Below are 19204 nucleotides of genomic sequence, written 5' to 3'. Positions count from 1 at the left end.
CCGCTCCCCCTGCCCAGCTCCCCCTGCCAGCTCCCACTGCCCAGCTCCCACTGCCCCGCTCCCCCTGCCAGCTCCCCCTGCCCCGCTCCCCCTGCCAGCTCCCCCTGCCCAGCTCGCCCTGCCAAGCTCCCACTGCCCAGCTCCCCTGCCCCACTCCCCCTGCCTCCCTCCCCCGCCAGCTCCCCCTGCCCAGCTCCCACTGCCCCACTCCCCCTGCCAGCTCCCACTGCCCAGCACACCCTGCCCAGCTCCCTTTGCCCACTTTCCCTGCCTCACAACACATCTCCATTACCTGCGTGTGCCAGGAGGTGCAATTCAAGATGTCGGCTGTCAGAAAATCTTTTCCCACACAACTTGCAGAGAAACGAATTTACCGTCTCAGTCATCCTGGCAGAAAATAATAGGGATTTAGAGAAGGAGCACAAAACAGTTTAAAAGTGTGAATCACTCCCGCGTATCTGTTATATAAACCAATCTGACACCCTCGATTAGATTCCAGTCTGTAACTCACTCCCGGGTACCTGTTATTCTTTATATAAACCATCCCAAAACACTTGATTAGATTCCAATATGTAACTCACTCCCAGGTATCTGTTATTCTTTATATGGACCATCCTGAAACACTTGATTAGAGTCCAGTCTGTAACTCACTCCGGGTAGGGTCTATATATAAAAAAACAGAAACTCTTCAACTAGATTCCAGTCTGTTATTCTCTCCCAGTTATCACAGCTAAGAAGGACTGTCTTGGCCGGAGGAGATAACAGAGATTGGGAGGGCTGTCGGGACTGGATGAGGTTATGGAGATAGGGAGGGATGTAGGAGCTGCAGGAGGTTACAGAGATAGGGACGGATATAGGGGCTGGAGGAAGTTACAGAGATAGGGAGGGATGTCGAGACTGGATGAGGTTATGGAGATAGGGAGGGCTGTAGGGGCTGTAGGAGGTTACAGAGATAGGGACAGATGTAGGAGCTGGAGGAGGTTACAGAGATAGGGAGGGATGTAGGAGCTGGAGGAGGTTACAGAGATAGGGAGGGATGTGGGGGCTGGAGAAGGTTACAGATATAGGGAGGGATGTAGGGGCTGTAGGAGGTTACAGAGATAGGGAGGGATGTAGGAGCTGGAGGAGGTTAGAGAGATAGGGATGGATGTAGGGGCTGGAGAAGGTTACAGAGATAGGGAGGGATGTAGGGGCTGTAGGAGGTTACAGAGATAGGGACAGATGTAGGAGCTGGAGGAGGTTACAGAGATAGGGAGGGATGTAGGAGCTGGAGGAGGTTACAGAGATAGGGAGGGATGTAGGGGCTGGAGAAGGTTACAGAGACAGGGAGGGATGTAGGGGCTGGAGGAGGTTACAGAGATAGGGACAGATGTAGGAGCTGGAGGAGGTTACAGAGATAGGGAGGGATGTAGGAGCTGGAGGAGGTTAGAGAGATAGGGATGGATGTAGGGGCTGGAGAAGGTTACAGAGATACGGAGGGATGTAGGGGCTGTAGGAGGTTACAGAGATAGGGACAGATGTAGGAGCTGGAGGAGGTTACAGAGATAGGGAGGGATAGGAGCTGGAGGAGGTTACAGAGATAGGGAGGGATGTAGGGGTTGGAGAAGGTTACAGAGATAGGGAGGGATGTAGGGGCTGTAGGAGGTTACAGAGATAGGGAGGGATGTCGAGACTGGATGAGGTTACAGAGATAGGGAGGGATGTAGGGGCTGTAGGAGGTTGCAGAGATTTAGGCATCTGTAGGAGGTTAAGAGATAGGAAAGAGGGCTGTTAGGGTTGGAGTAGGTTGCGGAGATACGGAGAGAGATTCTCCAGTCCACCAGCCTTGTTTTCCTGGCTGGCGCATCCTTGCTGGAAGCAGGATTCTCCATTCCGACCTCCTGCCAATGGGATTTCCCATTGTGGCCACCTCACGCCATCAGTAAACCCGCGTTCGTGGGTGTGCTTCCGGCACAATGGAGAATCTCGCCCATGGACTTTTGTAGGAGCTGGAGGAGGTTACAGAGATAGGGATGGATGTAGGGGCTGGAGGAGGTTACAGAGATAGGGATGGATGTAGGGGCTGGAGGAGGTTACAGAGATAGGGACGGATGTAGGGGCTGGAGGAGGTTACAGGGATAGGGATGGATGTAGGGTCTGGAGGAGGTTACAGAGATAGGAAGGTCTGTAGGAGCTGGAGGAGGTTACAGAGATAGGGACGGATGTAGGAGCTGGAGGAGGTTACAGAGATAGGGACGGATGTAGGGGCTGGAGGAGGTTACAGTGATAGGGACGGATGTAGGAGCTGGAGGAGGTTACAGGGATAGGGATGGATGTAGGGGCTGGAGGAGGTTACAGAGATAGGGAGGGATGTAGGAGCTGGAGGAGGTTACAGAGATAGGGACGGATGTAGGGGCTGGAGGAGGTTACAGGGATAGGGATGGATGTAGGGTCTGGAGGAGGTTGTAGAGATAGGGACGGATGTAGGGGCTGGAGGAGGTTACAGAGATAGAGAGGGATGTAGGGGCTGGAGGAGGTTACAGAGATAGGGAGGGATGTAGAGACTGGAGGAGGTTACAGAGATAGGGAGGGATGTCGAGGCAGGAGAAGGTTACAGAGATCGGAAGGTCTGTCGGGGCTGGAGGAGGTTACAGTGATAGGGACGGATGTAGGGGCTGGAGGAGGTTATAGAGATAGGGAGGGATGTAGGAGCTGGAGGAGGTTACAGAGATAGGGATGGATGTAGGGGCTGGAGGAGGTTATAGAGATAGGGAGGGATGTAGGAGCTGGAGGAGGTTACAGAGATAGGGACGGATGTAGGAGCTGGAGGAGGTTACAGAGATAGGAAGGGCTGTTGGGGCTGGAGGTTACAGGGATAGGGAGGGATGTAAGGGCTGGAGGAGGTTACAGAGATAGGGAGGGATGTTGAGGCAGGAGAAGGTTACAGAGATAGGAAGGTCTGTAGGGGCTGGAGGAGGTTGTAGAGATAGGGACGGATGTAGGGGCTGGAGGAGGTTACAGAGATAGGGAGGGATGTAGGAGCTGGAGGAGGTTACAGAGATAGGGATGGATGTAGGGGCTGGAGGAGGTTATAGAGATAGGGAGGGATGTAGGAGCTGGAGGAGGTTACAGAGATAGGGACGGATGTAGGGGCTGCAGGAGGTTACAGATATAGGAAGGACTGTTGGGGCTGGAGGTTACAGGGATAGGGAGGGATGTAAGGGCTGGAGGAGGTTACAGAGATAGGGAGGGATGTCGAGGCAGGAGAAGGTTACAGAGATAGGAAGGTCTGTAGGGGCTGGAGGAGGTTATAGAGATAGGGAGGGATGTAGGAGCTAGAGGTTACAGAGATAGGGACGGATGTAGGAGCTGGAGGAGGTTACAGGGATAGGGATGGATCTAGGGGCTGGAGGAGGTTATAGAGATAGGGACGGATGTCGGGGCTGCAGGAGGTTACAGAGATAGGAAGGGCTGTAGGGGCTGGAGGTTACAGAGATAGGGAGGGATGTCGAGGCAGGAGAAGGTTACAGAGATAGGAAGGTCTGTAGGGGCTGGAGGAGGTTACAGAGATAGGGATGAATGCAGGGGCTGGAGGAGGTTAAAGAGATCGGGAGGGATGTAGGAGCTGGAGGAGGTTACAGAGATAGGGACGGATGTAGGGGCTGGAGGAGGTTATAGAGATAGGGAGGGATGTAGGAGCTAGAGGTTACAGAGATAGGGACGGATGTAGGAGCTGGAGGAGGTTACAGGGATAGGGATGGATCTAGGGGCTGGAGGAGGTTATAGATATAGGGACGGATGTCGGGGCTGCAGGAGGTTACAGAGATAGGAAGGGCTGTAGGGGCTGGAGGTTACAGAGATAGGGAGGGATGTGGGGGCTGGAGGAGGTTACAGAGATAGGGAGGGATGTCGAGGCAGGAGAAGGTTACAGAAGGGAGGCATGGAGGGGCTGGAGGTGCTTACAGAGATAGGAAGGGTTGTAGGAGGTGACAGAGATAGGAGGGGCTGTAGAGGCTAGAGGAGGTTACAGTGATAGGTTGGATGTAGGTGGCTGGAGGTGGTTATGGAAATAAGGGGCGCTGTTGGGTCTGTAGGAGGTTACAGAGATAGGGAGGGTTGTAGAGGCTGGAGAAGGTTAAAGAGAGAGGAAGATTGTCGGGGCCAGAATAGGTTGCTGAGAGAGGGTGAACTGCAGATGCTGGAGGAGGGTGCAGAGATCGGGAGGGATGTTGGGGTTGGAGGAGGTCAGACCGTCTATTTTCCTCAGATGAGGTTAGCCAGGGTAGCATCAGTGGAAAATGGAGAGGTCACAAGTGCTCGTTCACTTGTCCCTTTTCTCCCTCCCTGAGACTCGATTGAGAGAACATGGCCTGCAGTCTCGGAAGCAGGACCTAATTCTTAGAATTCACATCTCATTGCACAGATGCACATTCTGTGGCATTTGTGGTCTGTACACTCACTAGAGAGGGAGAAAGAGAGTAGATAGTGGAATGAAAAGGGGTCGGAGGGAGGTTTCTGCTCGCGAGCATAGTTCCTGGAAACGTGTTGTCAAAGGCAAAGGTCCGTGCATTTGGGTTCTTTGAGTTTGGCGGGCTGTCGGGGGTGGGAGCGGCTTACAGCAGAGACCCTCACGATGAATTCAAATTTCAAAGTCTGCGAAGAGACTGGAAGAAGCTGGGGTTGTTCCCCTCGGAGCGGAGCAGGCTTAAGTATGTTCAAGGCTGAGAGAGACAGATGTTTAATCGGTGAGGGAATCGAAGGTTACGGGATTGAAGTGGGAAAGTGGTGGTTGAGGATTATATGAGATCAGTCATCATCTCATTGGATGGGGGAGCAGTCGAATGGGCCCCTTCTGTCCCTACGTCTTATGGGCAATATTCATCCCTCTGCCACAATCACCAAGAGGAACAGATAATCTGGGTCATTATCATCACGGTGCCTGTTACTGGGATCGTGCTGTGCGCAAATTGGCTGCTGTGACAGTGACCTCACTTCAGAAGAAGTGGGTGCGAGAGGCCTTGGGACATCCTGAGTGGTTGGTGCTGGGGAAATGAGAATCTCTTACACACCTTCCCCGAAAAGAGATTGTGGCTCCTATCAACCCCTCCCACCTGCCCTGGTCACAGATACCCAATCCCACCCACACTGGGGAGGGGGTGCACACTCAAAGGGCGTTGCTGAGTGACTCTCTGAGTGCTGTGATGCGAGGGAGGGATTGATTCACGCCAGCAGAGAGCTGAGGCAATGCTGCAACGGCGGGAATCCCCACAGTGCAGCGACCTTCAGAGACCATCCGCCCCCGCAGGGCCTGTGTCAGCCGGGAGCCTTCCCCTTCTCTCTGACCCCGCGCTGTGGCTGCCGTAGAGAGAGAGACGCACACACACACCGTCACCAGGAACCTCAGATTGCAATGGGTGAGGAATTCATTCCGAAACAGCACTCCGGGACTGACACACACTGCAAATAACAAAGCGACATCCAGATATTACTGCAATCTCCGGCTAGTTTATCTGCAGATCACTCGTGGTTGTCCCCGTGTTGCAGACAGGCAAATCACTGACAGGAAAAATGTGGGTTAAATGGGCCATTAAATTACTAAACCAAGCTGAGAGACAGAAATAGAAAACTGTAGGATAAAGACAGGACAGTAACCAGCAGCAGGAACCCTGGCTGATTTTCCCTCTCCCTCTCTAACCCAGGGTTCATGGACAGTGATCAGGAGCAGGAACCCTGGCTGATTTCCCCATCCTCTCTAACCCAGGGTTCATGGACAGTGACCAGCAGCAGGAACCCTGGCTGATTTCCCTTCCCTCTCTAACCCAGGGATCACTGGACAGTGATCAGGAGCAGGAACCCTGGCTGATTTCCCTTCCCTCTCTAACCCAGGGATCACTGGACAGTGATCAGGAGCAGGAACCCTGGCTGATTTCCCCTCCCTCTCTAACCCAGGGATCACTGGACAGTGATCAGGAGCAGGAACCCTGGCTGATCCCCCCCCCCCCCCCCCCCCCCTATCTGTCTCTCTCTAACCCAGGGATCACTGGACAGAGATCTGGAGCAGGAACCCTAGCTGATTTCCCCTCTCTCTCTCTAACCCAGGGATCACTGGACAGTGATCAGGAGCAGGAACCCTAGCTGATTTCCCCTCTCTCTCTCTCTAACCCAGGGATCACTGAACAGTGATCAGGAGCAGGAACCCTGGCTGATTTTCCCTCTCCCTCTCTAACCCAGGGATCACTGGACAGTGACCAGGAACAAGAACGTTGACTGATTTCTCCTCTCACTTTAATGCAGGGATCACTGAACAATGATCACGATGAGCAGGAACCCTGGCTGATTTCCTCTCTCTAACCCAGGGATCACTGGACAATGATCAGGCACAAGACCTCTGGCTGATCTCCCCCCTCTCTAACCCTGGGAATCACTGGACAGTGATCAGGAGCAGGAGCCCTGGCTGATTTCCTCTCTCTAACCCAGGGATCACTGGATAGTGATCAGGAGCAGGAGTCCCGGCTGATTTCCCCACTCTCTAACCCAGGGATCACTGGTCAGTGATCAGGAGCAGGAACGCTGGCTGATTTCCCCTCCCTCTCTAACCCAGGGATCACTGGACAGTGATCAGGAGCAGGAACCCTGGCTGATCCCCCCCCCCCCCTTATCTGTCTCTCTCTAACCCAGGGATCACTGGACAGAGATCTGGAGCAGGAACCCTAGCTGATTTCCCCTCTCTCTCTCTAACCCAGGGATCACTGGACAGTGATCAGGAGCAGGAACCCTAGCTGATTTCCCCTCTCTCTCTCTCTAACCCAGGGATCACTGAACAGTGATCAGGAGCAGGAACCCTGGCTGATTTTCCCTCTCCCTCTCTAACCCAGGGATCACTGGACAGTGACCAGGAACAAGAACGTTGACTGATTTCTCCTCTCACTTTAATGCAGGGATCACTGAACAATGATCACGATGAGCAGGAACCCTGGCTGATTTCCTCTCTCTAACCCAGGGATCACTGGACAATGATCAGGCACAAGACCTCTGGCTGATCTCCCCCCTCTCTAACCCTGGGAATCACTGGACAGTGATCAGGAGCAGGAACCCTGGCTGATTTCCTCTCTCTAACCCAGGGATCACTGGATAGTGATCAGGAGCAGGAGTCCCGGCTGATTTCCCCACTCTCTAACCCAGGGATCACTGGTCAGTGATCAGGAGCAGGAACGCTGGCTGATTTCCCCTCTCTCTATAACCCTGGGAATCACTGGACAGTGATCAGGAGCAGGAACCCTGGCTGATTTCCTCTCTCTAACCCAGGGATCACTGGATAGTGATCAGGAGCAGGAACCCTGGCTGATTTCCTCTCTCTAACCCAGGGATCACTGGACAGTGATCAGGAGCAGGAACCCTGGCTGATTTCCTCTCTCTAACCCAGGGATCACTGGATAGTGATCAGGAGCAGGAGTCCCGGCTGATTTCCCCACTCTCTAACCCAGGGATCACTGGTCAGTGATCAGGAGCAGGAACGCTGGCTGATTTCCCCTCTCTCTATAACCCAGGGGATCAATGGACTTACGGTGGTGGCCATGGAGTGAGTGGTCGCACATAAATTGGCTCCTGTCTGAGGACTGGATTTTTGGTGCTTTTTGTTAGTTTTGCGGGGTGTTGTGCAAGTGGAAAAGTGGTGAAGTGGAAGAACTAAGATGTTGCAGTTATCAGACCAGGAGTATGTCGAATAAGGGGCATTCTTTGGGCTCAGAGATCACGCATGGCGCAGGTGGGAGAAAGATGGCGGAGGAACCCATGGCATCATGGACCCTTCAGTGCTCAATGGACAAGTTGGTAGAGTTCCTATCGACCAAATTTTTTAAAAACAGGCCGGCAGTCACTGAAGCCTTGGTGAGAGAGGCAGGGCCAATCCGGGCAGCCCTGGGGAAGGTGGAACAGCGCCTAGAGGTGCAGAGTGCATCAATCCAGAAGGTGGAGGAGATGGTTGCTGACCACGAGGATCGGATCACCTCCTTGGAGGCAGAGATGTTGATAATGTCGGAGAGGCAGAATAAGTCGAAGGCCAATATCGATGACCGACAAAGAGACCGGGTCTGCCTTCAAACTCTTTAATTGGGAGAAGATCTTTTAATCGGAGAATCACCCAGGCGACAGAACCTGGGATTGTGGGGCTGCCGAAGGGCATTGAGACTAGCAAGGGCAGCACGGTAGCATGGTGGTTAGCATAAATGCTTCACAGCTCCGGGGTCCCAGGTTCGATTCCGGCTGGGTCACTGTCTGTGCGGAGTCTGCACATCCTCCCCGTGTGTGCGTGGGTTTCCTCCGGGTGCTCCGGTTTCCTCCCACAGTCCAAAGATGTGCGGGTTAGGTGGATTGGCCAGGCTAAATTGCCCTTAGTGTCCTAAAAAATAAGGTTAATGGGGGTTGTTGGGTTACTGGGATAGGTATACGTGGGCTTGAGTAGGGTGATCATTGCTCGGCACAACATCGAGGGCCGAAGGGCCTATTCTGTGCTGTACTGTTCTAATTCTAATTCTAATATGTGGCAAAGAAATAAAAAAATGAAATGAAAATTGCTTATTGTCACGAGTAGGCTTCAAATGAAGTTACTGTGAAAAGCCCCTAGTCGCCACATTCCGGCGCCTGTTCGGGGAGGCTGGCACGGGAATTGAACTGTGCTGCTGGCCTGCCTTGGTCTGCTTACAAAGCCAGCAATTTAGCCCTGTGCTAAACAGCCCCTAATGATGTTCGAGCAGTCGGTGGTGGAGGGGGCCTTTGACTGCCCTTCTGAAATGGACCGGGCCTTTTGGTCGTTGATGAAGAAGCCAAGAGCCGGGGAGCCGCTGCAGGCAATCACAGTCCGGCTCCATAGAAACCTGGACAAGGAAAAGATCCTGAGGTGGGAGTAGGAAATGTGTTAGTGCATCTGGGAAAGCCATACTGTCTGAATCTACCAAGACTTGGGAGCAGAGCTGGCAAAAAGGGTTGGGTTCAATCAGGCCAAGGCTGCTCTTCTTCGGAGCAAGGGGCGATTTGGAATGATGTACCCAGCTCGCCTGTGGGTCATGCATGGGGGTAGAGAACATTAATTTGATACGCCAGAGGAGGCGATTAACGTTATAATGGAACATGGTGACGTTTGAAGATTCTGTGTGGGTTTACCTGCATTGCTGAGTTTTGATAGTGTGTTTAGTGTTGCTATTGTGTTTTTGTAGTTTAGTACTTCTCTGTTTATCTGCGTGTGTAATTTTGTCATATCTGCCACTTTGCTTGTGGGATACAGGTCCTGGATGTATTAAAGCAATTGTTGGGAATGGTGGGTGGGGAGTGAGGAGTAGATGTGTGGATGGATTGGTTTAGGGCCATGATTAAAAGTGGGCATGGGTTGGGGGTCTGGGAGTATTTTTTTTTTGTAAATAGAACTTGCGGTTTTCCCCAGGTGGGGAGTCACCCTGCCAGCAGAAATGCTGGTTAACGGAAGCAAAATGGGGGAGATAGTCGCAGCTGGTTATTTAAGCAGGGGGAGGGTGGTTTGTTTTCTACGTGGGTTGGGATAGCGAGGTTTTGTTTTGGCGGGGGGAGGGGGTTGCTGACAGTGAAGGTTTCTTTGTGGAGTTATTTGATGGAGGGCGGTGGCCATTTTGCGTGAGCCTGAAATTTGGGCACGTTATGGTGATCGGGGGGTGGTGGGGAGACTGGAGACCCCCAAGCTGACTGGTCTCATAGAACCTGAGGGGATTGAATGGGCCGATTAAAAGATTTACAGAGTTTGAAGGCAAACGTGGTCTTGCAGGAGACTCACATGAGTATTTGGGATCAAACGAGGTTGAGGAAAGGGTGGGTGGGACAAGTGTTCCATTCGGGACTCGATACAAAGACGCGGGGAGCCGCAGTGCTCATCAATAAGAGGGTGGCCTTTTTGGTGAAAATTGTGCCCTATGGAGATCTGGGCGAACGATACATAATGGTGAGTGGAAGCTTGGAGGAAGTTCCTGTGGTGTTAGCGAATGTGTACTCTCCTAACTGGGATGATATGGAGTTCATCAGGAAAGTGTTGCATTCCCGAATTTAGATATACATTGGTTGATTATGGGGGGGATTTTACCTGTGTGCTTGACCCAGGTTGGATTGGTCATGCCCCAATTCTCTGACGATATTGGGGGTGGCGAAGACGTTGCTTCTGTTCATGGAGCGGATGGAGGGTGTGGATCCGTGGAAGTTCGGGCATCCGAGAGAGAAGATGTTCTCTTTTTCTCTCGCATGTACACCGCGTTAACTCCCGTGTTGACTTTTTTATTCTGGGTAAGGCACTGCTCCCGGGGGTAGTAGGCTCGGAATACTTGGTGATTGTCATGTCTGACCATTCGCGGGACTATGTGGATCGGTGTGTGGGGAAGGGGTGCACCAGCAATCACCGTGGAGGTTAGATGTGGCACTGTTGCCGGATAAGGGGGCATGTGAGAGGATAGGTGCGGCTATAGGAATGTACGTGGGATTCAATAAGAACAAAGAGGTTTCTCCTTCCACATTCTGGGAGGCGTTAAAGGTGGTAATTAGGGAGGAGCTGATTTTGATCAAGGTGCCCAGGGAGAAGGTGGGGCGGATGGAAAGACAAAGATTGGTGAAGGCCATTTTGGCAGTGGATTTGCAGTATTCAGCCACCTCAGAGGAGTTGTTGAAGGAAAGGGAAAAGCTCCAGGTGGAGTTTGAACTGATTTCAACCAGGAAGGCGGTTGGCCAGCTGAGTTGGGTACGAGGGGCGTTTTATTATTTTTTAAAATTTGTAGTCCCCAATTAATTTTTTCCAATTAAGGGGCAACTTAGTGTAACCAATCCACCTAAACTGCACATCTTTGGGTTGTGGGGGCGAAACCCACGCAAACACGGAGAGAATGTGCAAACTTCACATGGACAGTGACCCAGAGCTGGGATCGAACCTGGGACCTTGGCGCCTTCAGGCAGCAATACTAACCACCAGGGGTGTTTTATGAACATGAGGAGAAGGACAGTAGGTTGTGGCACACCAGCTGAGACAGCAGGCGGCTTCAAAGGAAATTGGGCAAATAAAGGACTCGGGGATGGGGTGGTTTCTGACCTAGGTAAGGTGAATGGGGTGTTTGGAGACCCCGCTTGGGCTGGAGAAAGTGTTGAGGTGCATTGGTTCCATGCCCGGATGGATTCCCAGTGGAATTTTATTAAAAATTTGCAATAGAGCTGGGGCCTCATCTAATGGAAATGTTCACTGACCCGTTAGCCCGGGGAGAGCTGCCGCCCACATTGGCACAAGCTTTGAGTGTGTGTCTTATCGACCTACGTCACTATTAAATGCCAATGCCAAGTTACTGGCTAAGGTGCTGGGCAACACACTTGGAGGACTGTTTGCCGGGGGTGATAGCTGAGGATCAGACAGGGTTTGTGAAGGGCCAACAATTATCGGCCAGTATAAGGAGGTTATTGAATGTAATCATAGAATTTACAGTGCAGAAGGAGGCCATTCGGCCCATCGAGTCTGCACCGGCTCCTGGAAAGAGCACCGTACCCAAGGTTAACACCTCCACCCTATCCCCATAACCCAGTAACCCCAACCAACACTAAGGGCAATTTTGGACACTAAGGGCAATTTATCATGGCCAATCCACCTAACCTGCACATCTTTGGACTGTGGGAGGAAACCGGAGCATCCGGAGGAAACCCACGCACTCACGGGGAGGATGTGCAGACTCCACACAGACAGTGACCCAAGCCGGAATCGAACCTGGGACCCTGGAGCTGTGAAGCGATTGAGCTGTCCACAATGCTACCGTGCTGCCTGATGTCCCCCACCCCTCCCGTTGGGCCCGGAACTGGAGGTAATAATCTCCATGGACGTGGAGAAAGCATTCGACTGGATCGAGGTATTGGGTGGTTCGAATTTGGACCTGGGTTCATCGCCTGGCTTAGGCTGCTGTATAAAGCCCCCAGGGTTAGTGTTCGGACTAACACAATAAGTTTGGGGTATTTTCATTTGCACAGGGTTAGAGGACAGGGGTGTCCACTTTCTCCACTACTTTTTGCATTGGCAATTGAGCCGTTGGCGATCATGCTAAGGTCGTCGACGGAGTGGAAGGGTATAGAGAGAAGGGGTATGGAGCACCGAGAGTCCCTATACACAGACAACTTGTTATATGTGACAGACCCGCTCTCCAGTATGAGTAGGATTATGGAGATGTTGAGGAAGTTTGACTCTTTTCTGGGGGTACAGGCTCAATGTGGGGAAGAGTGAAATGTTTCCGCGAGTTCCCAGGGGCCGGGAGAAGTTGCCGTTTCGGTTGGTTAGAACGAGTTTCCGGTATTTGAGAATACGGGTGGTTCATAGCTGGGATTTGCTGCACAAGTTGAATTTAACCTGGTAGAAAGGGTGAAAGTTGATCTGAAGAGGTGGGTGCTCTCCTGCTATCGTTGACAGGACGGGTTCAAACTGTGAAAATGACAATCCTTCCGAAGATTTTATTTATTTTCCGACCAAAATCCTTTTTTTGGGAGAGTTAATAGGATGGTTTTGGCCTTTGTGTGAGCAGGCAAGTTGCCTTGGATTCAGAGAGTCTTTTTGTAGAGGGACAAGTGGTCAGGGGAGTTAGCGTTGCTGATTTTGTTGAACTATTATTGGTCAGCAAATATCGAGATGGTTCGGAAATAGGTCGTGAAGGGAAGGTCGGTTTGGGGACGGATGGAGGAAGCTTCATATATAGGGCCGAGTCGGAGAGCATTGTTGATGGCTCTGCTTCTGTTCTCACTGGCCAGGTACTGCACAAGTCCGGTAGTTGCAGCCTCATTAAGAGTTTGAAAGCAGTTTAGGAAACATTTTAAGGTGGAGGGAATGTCGCTGTGGGCGCCGATATGTGGGAACCATAGATTTATTCCAGCGGGATTGGATTTGACATTGGGAACGGGAGGGGATAGAAAGGTTTCGGGATTTGTTTGTGAAGATTAGGTTTACAGGGCTGGAGGAGCTGGTGGAAATGTTTCAGCTTCTGAGGGGAAATGGGTTCCGGTACTTACAGACTAGCATTTGTGAGGAAAGAGTAGGTCACGTTTCCTCGCTTGCCGCCCCCTTCAGTGTTGGACAAGGTTGTTTCTGAAGATGACACAGGGGAAGGTAAGATCTCTGATATCTATGGGAGATTGATGGAGACGGCCTCATTGGAGGAGAAAAAGAGGAAGTGGGAGGAGTAGTTGGGTGGGGTGTTTGAGGGAGGGGTGTGGAGTGAAGCCTTACGTAGGTGTCATGTGAGAGTACCTTTAAGAAATGGATGTTTAAGCAATGTACCTTTAAGAAATGGAGCAGCTCATATTACTGAAGTGATGTCAGGGGGGTGGGAGTAGCTGAGTTGAGCTCACTTCTGCTTTTAGTTTCAGTTTGAGAGAGCAGCTGAAAAGTGCCTGGCTGGTTTGCTGTGAGCTGCATGAAGAAAAAGAGCTTGGTTGTGTCTGTGTTTGCAGTAAGCTGGATCTGCTGTGATCTCTGCCAGAAAAGACTATCTCTGAATCATTTGGGTGATTTAAACTCATAATAGTAATGTCTTTAACCTGATGTGTTTCTGTTTAAAGGTGTTAAGTTTTTTGGAGGTTTGAAGGAACATTTTGAGGGATTATTTAGTGTTGAATTATTTTCGAGGTTATCTTTGAAGTAAGGAGTGGTAAGTGCTCCAATGTTTATTTAAAAAGGTTAAGTTGAATTCATGGAATAAACATTGTTTTGTGTTTAAAAACCCACGTGTCCATAATTGTAATACCACACCTGGAGACCAAGCCGTGCGCTTCAAAAGCAACATTCAATTAAAGGGAGAGGTTGGTTGAACTCCATGATACATTTTGGGGTTCTGAAAACGCCGCTCCCATAACATAGGATAAACTCGACCTCTTCATGTGCGTGACTTAGCCTGATTCAATTTAAAGTGGTGCAGAGAGCGCCTATAATAATAATAACTTTTTGCTGTCACAAGTATTAAGTTACTGTGAAAAGCCCCTAGTCGCCCCATTCCGGTGCCTGTTTGGGTAGGCTGGTACGGGAATTGAACCCGCGCTGCTGGCCTTGTTCTGCATCGCATACCAGCTGCCTAGCCCACTGAGCTAAACCAGCGTATGACTAAAACACGCACGAGTGGGTTCTTTCCGGAGGCGGAGGACAGATTCAGGCTGTGTTCAAGAGTGCCGGCGAACCACACATAAATGTGCCGGTCCTGTCCGAAATTGGCAAGATTTGGGGAGTCTTTTTCCAGGACAATATCGGAGATTTTAGGGATAAGGGTGACATCGATTCCGTGGGTGGTGACATTTGGGGCATCGGATGAGCCAGGAGTTCAAGAGGCATGAGAGGCTGATGTATTTGCCTTTGCCTCTCACTTAGCCCGGAGAAGGATTTTGCTGGGGTGACGAGGATCGGAGCCGCCGAGAGCGACGGCATGGGTGAGTAACCTGTCAGAAATTCTGCATTTGGAGAAGATGAAGTTTGCCATCGGGGTTGGAGGAGGGGTTCTACTCGAGGTGGAGATTGTTTAACTCCTTCTTCTAGAGTTGGTAACTGTCAGCGGAAGGAGATGGGGCAGAGGAGTTTGTTCTGTTTGATAAATATAAAACGGGACCTGCAGGATGGTGGGTCGGTTGTTTATTATGAGAAGTGTACAATGTTTAAATAGGTTTGTATTTTGTTTATTAAATGGAAAATGTCCTGAATGAAAATATATTTTTTTTAAATTAGGGATCACTGAACAGTGATCAGGAGCAGGAACCCTGGCTGATTTCCCCCCTCTCTAACCCAGGAATCACTGGACAGTGACTAGGAGCAGGAACCCTGGCTGATTTCCCCCTCTCTCTAACCCAGAAATCACTGGACAGTGACCAGGAGCAGGAACCCTGGCTGATTTCCTCTCTCTCTAACCCAGGAATCACTGGACAGTGAACAGGAGCAGGAACACTCGCTGATTTCCCCTCTCTCTAACCCAGGAATCACTGCATAGTGATCAGGAGCTGGAATCCTGACTGATTTTTCCTTTCTTTCTCTAACCCAGGGATCACTGGATAGTGGTCGGGGGCAGGAAATCTGACTGATTTCCCCTCTCTCTCCCTCTTCCCCAGGGATCACTGGATAGTGGTCAGGGGCAGGAAATCTGACTGATTTCCCCTCTCTCTCCCTCTTCCCCAGGGATCACTGGATAGTGGTCAGGGGCAGGAAATCTGACTGATTTCCCCTCTCTCTCCTTCTTCCCCACGGATCACTGGATAGTGGTCAGGGGCAGGAAATCTGACTGATTTCCCCTCTCTCTCCCTCTTCCCCAGGGATCACTGGATAGTGATCAGTAGCAGGAACCCTGGCTCCCTTCCCTTGTCTCCCCCTAACCGAGGCTTAATAGTCTGGTTCACAGCACCCGATCGCACTACACAATTGGCTGACTCTCACCTCTGAGGAGCCGTGGTGGATTCCGACATGTGCAACAGATTTCCACCAATTCCTCGCGCCCTGAAGGCCGGTATCGTTCTGCTGCCCTCTTGCCCGGGCCGGCCGCGTAGCTCCAGCCGTGTAGCTCCCTGGAGTGCCTGCCTCGGGTACGAGCTGAAGTCCACGGTGGCGGAGAATGCCATGGGGGCCTGAGAGATGTGAGGCAAGACCGCGGGAACAGCACGGAAATGACTGGGATCCAGGGGCGGCACAGCCACGAAGGGCCGGACCGGCATCTCATACCTGGGCCATCTCAGCCCGTCTGGGGCCAGGGGGTCCGCCCGCTGTTGACCGGGCGCCGATCGGCCGGGCGCTGTGATTACGGTGCCGCGGGTTGGCAAGCTCTCGGCACGGCTCAATGCTCCAGCGCTTTCCGGAGACCCGTCCTTCTTGGGCGGGTCGCATGCCATGGCTGCCTTGTCCTCCAGGAACTCGGTCTTGGCCAGCAGGGCATCTTCTGGTCCCGTGTCCTGTGTTGCCAATTCCATTGCGCTTGGGGTCTCTCCCTCCACGAGCGCCGCTTCAAATCTTTCCGACGGGGCACTGCGGCGAGGTGAAGCACTAGTCAACTCTCTGTCCATCACTGCCCGAGCACCCTCAGACTTCCTTGCCAACGTCCAATCCTCGTCGCCAGTCCTTCCCGTCAGCTCTGGGCGAGCAGTAGCTGCCAGGATTTGCTTCTCCAGCCCTTCCATGGCCAGGATTCCAGCCGCCTGCAGCAATTCCCCCAGCTCCTCAGCTGGCGCCTCCAGGCTGTCGGTGTAGGAATACTCGAGGATCAGCTCGAAGGTCCGACTCGCCAGGAAGTCAAGAGTGTAGCGGACGCTGCGAGTCCTGAAAAGAGTCTCGAATGTCCGGCTCACGCAAGCGAGCACGAGGCTATGGGCATGGAATTCCTCACTCCCGACGCTGATTACCACATCGCACAGCGTCTGGGACAACCTCATCCTGTTCGCTTCCCGCAGGAGCAAGTTGGAATGATGGGGGTTGTGCAATGAAACTCGAGACATCTTATTCCGCGCTATTCCTCCGGCGTCCAGTCTTCAAGGCATCAGACATCAGGACAGGCATCTGTTTAAACAGCAAGCACCACATTGATGACAATTATTCATTACTTGTAACTGAGGTTATGCATTTTGGTAGGAGGAACAGAGGCACAGACTGTTTTCTAAATGGGAAAAGGCTTCGGGAATCTGAAGCAAAAAGGTACTGAGGAGTTCTGGTTCAGAACAAGTTCTTAAGGTTAACGTGCAGGTTCAATTGGCAGTTAGGAAGGCAAATGCAATGTGAGCATTCATTTTGAGAGGGCCAGAATACAAAAGCAGGGATGTACTGCTGAGGCTGTATAAGGCTCTGATCAGATCCAATTTGGAATGTTGTGAGCAGTATTGGCCTCAGTATCTCACGAAGGAGGTGCTGGCCTTGAGGGGGACCAGAGGAGGTTCACAACAATGATCCGGAATGAAGGACTTGTCATATGAGGAGAGGTTGAGAACTCTGGGTCTGTAGCACTGGAGTTTAGAAGTATGGGGGGGTGGGGGGGATCCTTTGAAATTTACAGGATACTGAGAGGCCAAGATAGAGTGGGTGTGGAGAGAATGTTTCCTCTAGCAGGAGGGTTTAGACTGACTCTCTCTGGAGTACGGGTTCCACACTGACTCTCACTGGGGTACGGGTTCCACACTGACTCTCACTGGGGTACGGGTTCCACACACACTGACTCTCACTGGGGTACAGGTTCCACACACACTGACTCTCACTGGGGTACGGGTTCCACACACACTGACTCTCACTGAGGTACGGGTTCCACACACACTGACTCTCACTGGGGTACGGGTTCCACACACACTGACTCTCACTGGGGTACGGGTTCCACACACACTGAAACTCACTGGGGTACGGAATCCACACATACTGACTCTCACTGGGGTATGGGTTCCGCACACACTGACTCTCACTGGGGTACGGATTCCACACACACTGACTCTCACTGGGGTACGGGTTCCACACACGCTGACTCTCACTGGGGTACGGGTTCCACACACACTGACTCTCACTGGGGTACGGGACCCACACACACTGACTCGCACTGGGGAAAGGGTTCCACACATACTGACTCTCGCTGGGGTACAGGTTCCGCACACACTGACTCTCACTGGGGTACGGGTTCCACACACACTGACTCTCACTGGGGTACAGGTTCCACACACTGACTCTCACTGGGGTACGGGACCCACACACACTGACTCGCACTGGGGAAAGGGTTCCACACATACTGACTCTCGCTGGGGTACAGGTTCCGCACACACTGACTCTCACTGGGGTACAGGTTCCGCACACACTGACTTTCACTGGGGTACTGGTTCCACACACACTGACTCTCACTGGGGTATGGGTTCCACACACACTGACTCTCACTAGGTACGGGTTCCGCACACACTGACTCTCACTGGGGTATGGGTTCAGCATACACTGACTCTCACTGGGGTACGGGTTCCACACACACTGACTCTCACTGGGGTATGGGTTCCACACACACTGACTCTCACTGGGGTACGGGTTCCGCACACACTGACTCTCACTGGGGTAGGGGTTCCACACACACTGACTCTCACTGGGGTACGGGTTCCACACACACTGACTCTCACTGGGGTACAGGTTCCACACACACTGACTCTCACTGGGGTACAGGTCCCACACACACTGACTCTCTCTGGGGTACAGGTTCCACACACAATGACTCTCACTGGGGTACGGGTTCCGCACACACTGACTCACTGGGGTACGGGTCCCACACACACTGACTCTCACTGGGGTACAGGTTCCACACACACTGACTCTCACTGGGGTACGGGTTCTGCACACGCTGACTCTCACTGGGGTACGGGTTCCACACACACTGGGCGAGATTCTCCGTCGGCGGGACGCTCCGTTTGGCCGGCAGCCCGAGGGTTTCCTGACCCCATGGGGCTGCCCCACAATGGGAAACCCCATTGACCGGCCGACGTAACGGGGCATTCTGCTGGCGGGTTGAGCTAGAAATGTGGCGCGGCGGGACAGAGCATCCCACCGACTGTCTCTTTCTGGGGTACGGTTTCCACACACTAACTCTCACTGGAGTGGATGGTTCCACACACACACTAACAATCACTGGGGTATGAGTTCCACACACACTGAATACTGTATGTCACACACTGTATACTGTGATTGAAAGGGAAGGGGTTTGGCTCCATTGGGATTGTGTACAGTGGAAGTGAACGGGAAGGGGCTTGGGTCCATTGGGATTGTGTGCAGTGGAAGTGAACGGGAAGGGGCTTGGGTCCATTGGGATTGTGTACAGTGGAAGTGAACGGGAAGGGGCTTGGGTCCATTGGAATTGTATACAGTGGAAGTGAACGGGAAGGGGCTTGGGTCCATTGGGATTGTGTACAGTGGAAGTGAACGGGAAGGGGCTTGGGTCCATTGGGATTGTGTACAGTGGAAGTGAACGGGAAGGGGCTTGGGTCCATTGGGATTGTGTACAGTGGAAGTGAACGGGAAGGGGCTTGGGTCCATTGGGATTGTGTGCAGTGGGAGTGAACGGGAAGGGGCTTGGGTCCATTGGGATTGTGTGCAGTGGGAGTGAACGGGAAGGGGCTTGGGTCCATTGGGATTGTGTACAGTGGAAGTGAACGGGAAGGGGCTTGGGTCCATTGGGATTGTGTACAGTGGGAGTGAACGGGAAGGGGCTTGGGTCCATTGGGATTGTGTACA

General features: G+C 52.3%; 1 protein-coding gene across 1 annotated transcript in view; it reads right to left on the bottom strand.

The window, feature by feature from the left end:
* The window catches only part of zbtb32 (zinc finger and BTB domain containing 32), an 18071-nt gene extending 1610 nt beyond the window's left edge, over positions 1-16461 (bottom strand). The window contains exons 1-2 of the mRNA XM_038813020.1: positions 15413-16461; positions 293-387 (exon numbers count right to left, since the gene is read on the bottom strand). Of these exons, the coding sequence (XP_038668948.1) occupies positions 293-387; positions 15413-16461 (1144 nt within the window). The remainder of the gene's footprint in view (positions 1-292; positions 388-15412) is intronic.
* Between the last annotated feature and the right edge of the window lie 2743 nt (positions 16462-19204).

The sequence above is a fragment of the Scyliorhinus canicula genome, chromosome 12, assembly GCF_902713615.1.
Source record: "Scyliorhinus canicula chromosome 12, sScyCan1.1, whole genome shotgun sequence".
Lineage (NCBI taxonomy): Eukaryota > Metazoa > Chordata > Chondrichthyes > Carcharhiniformes > Scyliorhinidae > Scyliorhinus > Scyliorhinus canicula.
The sequence above is the reverse complement of the archived record's forward strand: the minus strand, read 5'-3'. Positions and strand labels throughout refer to the sequence as shown.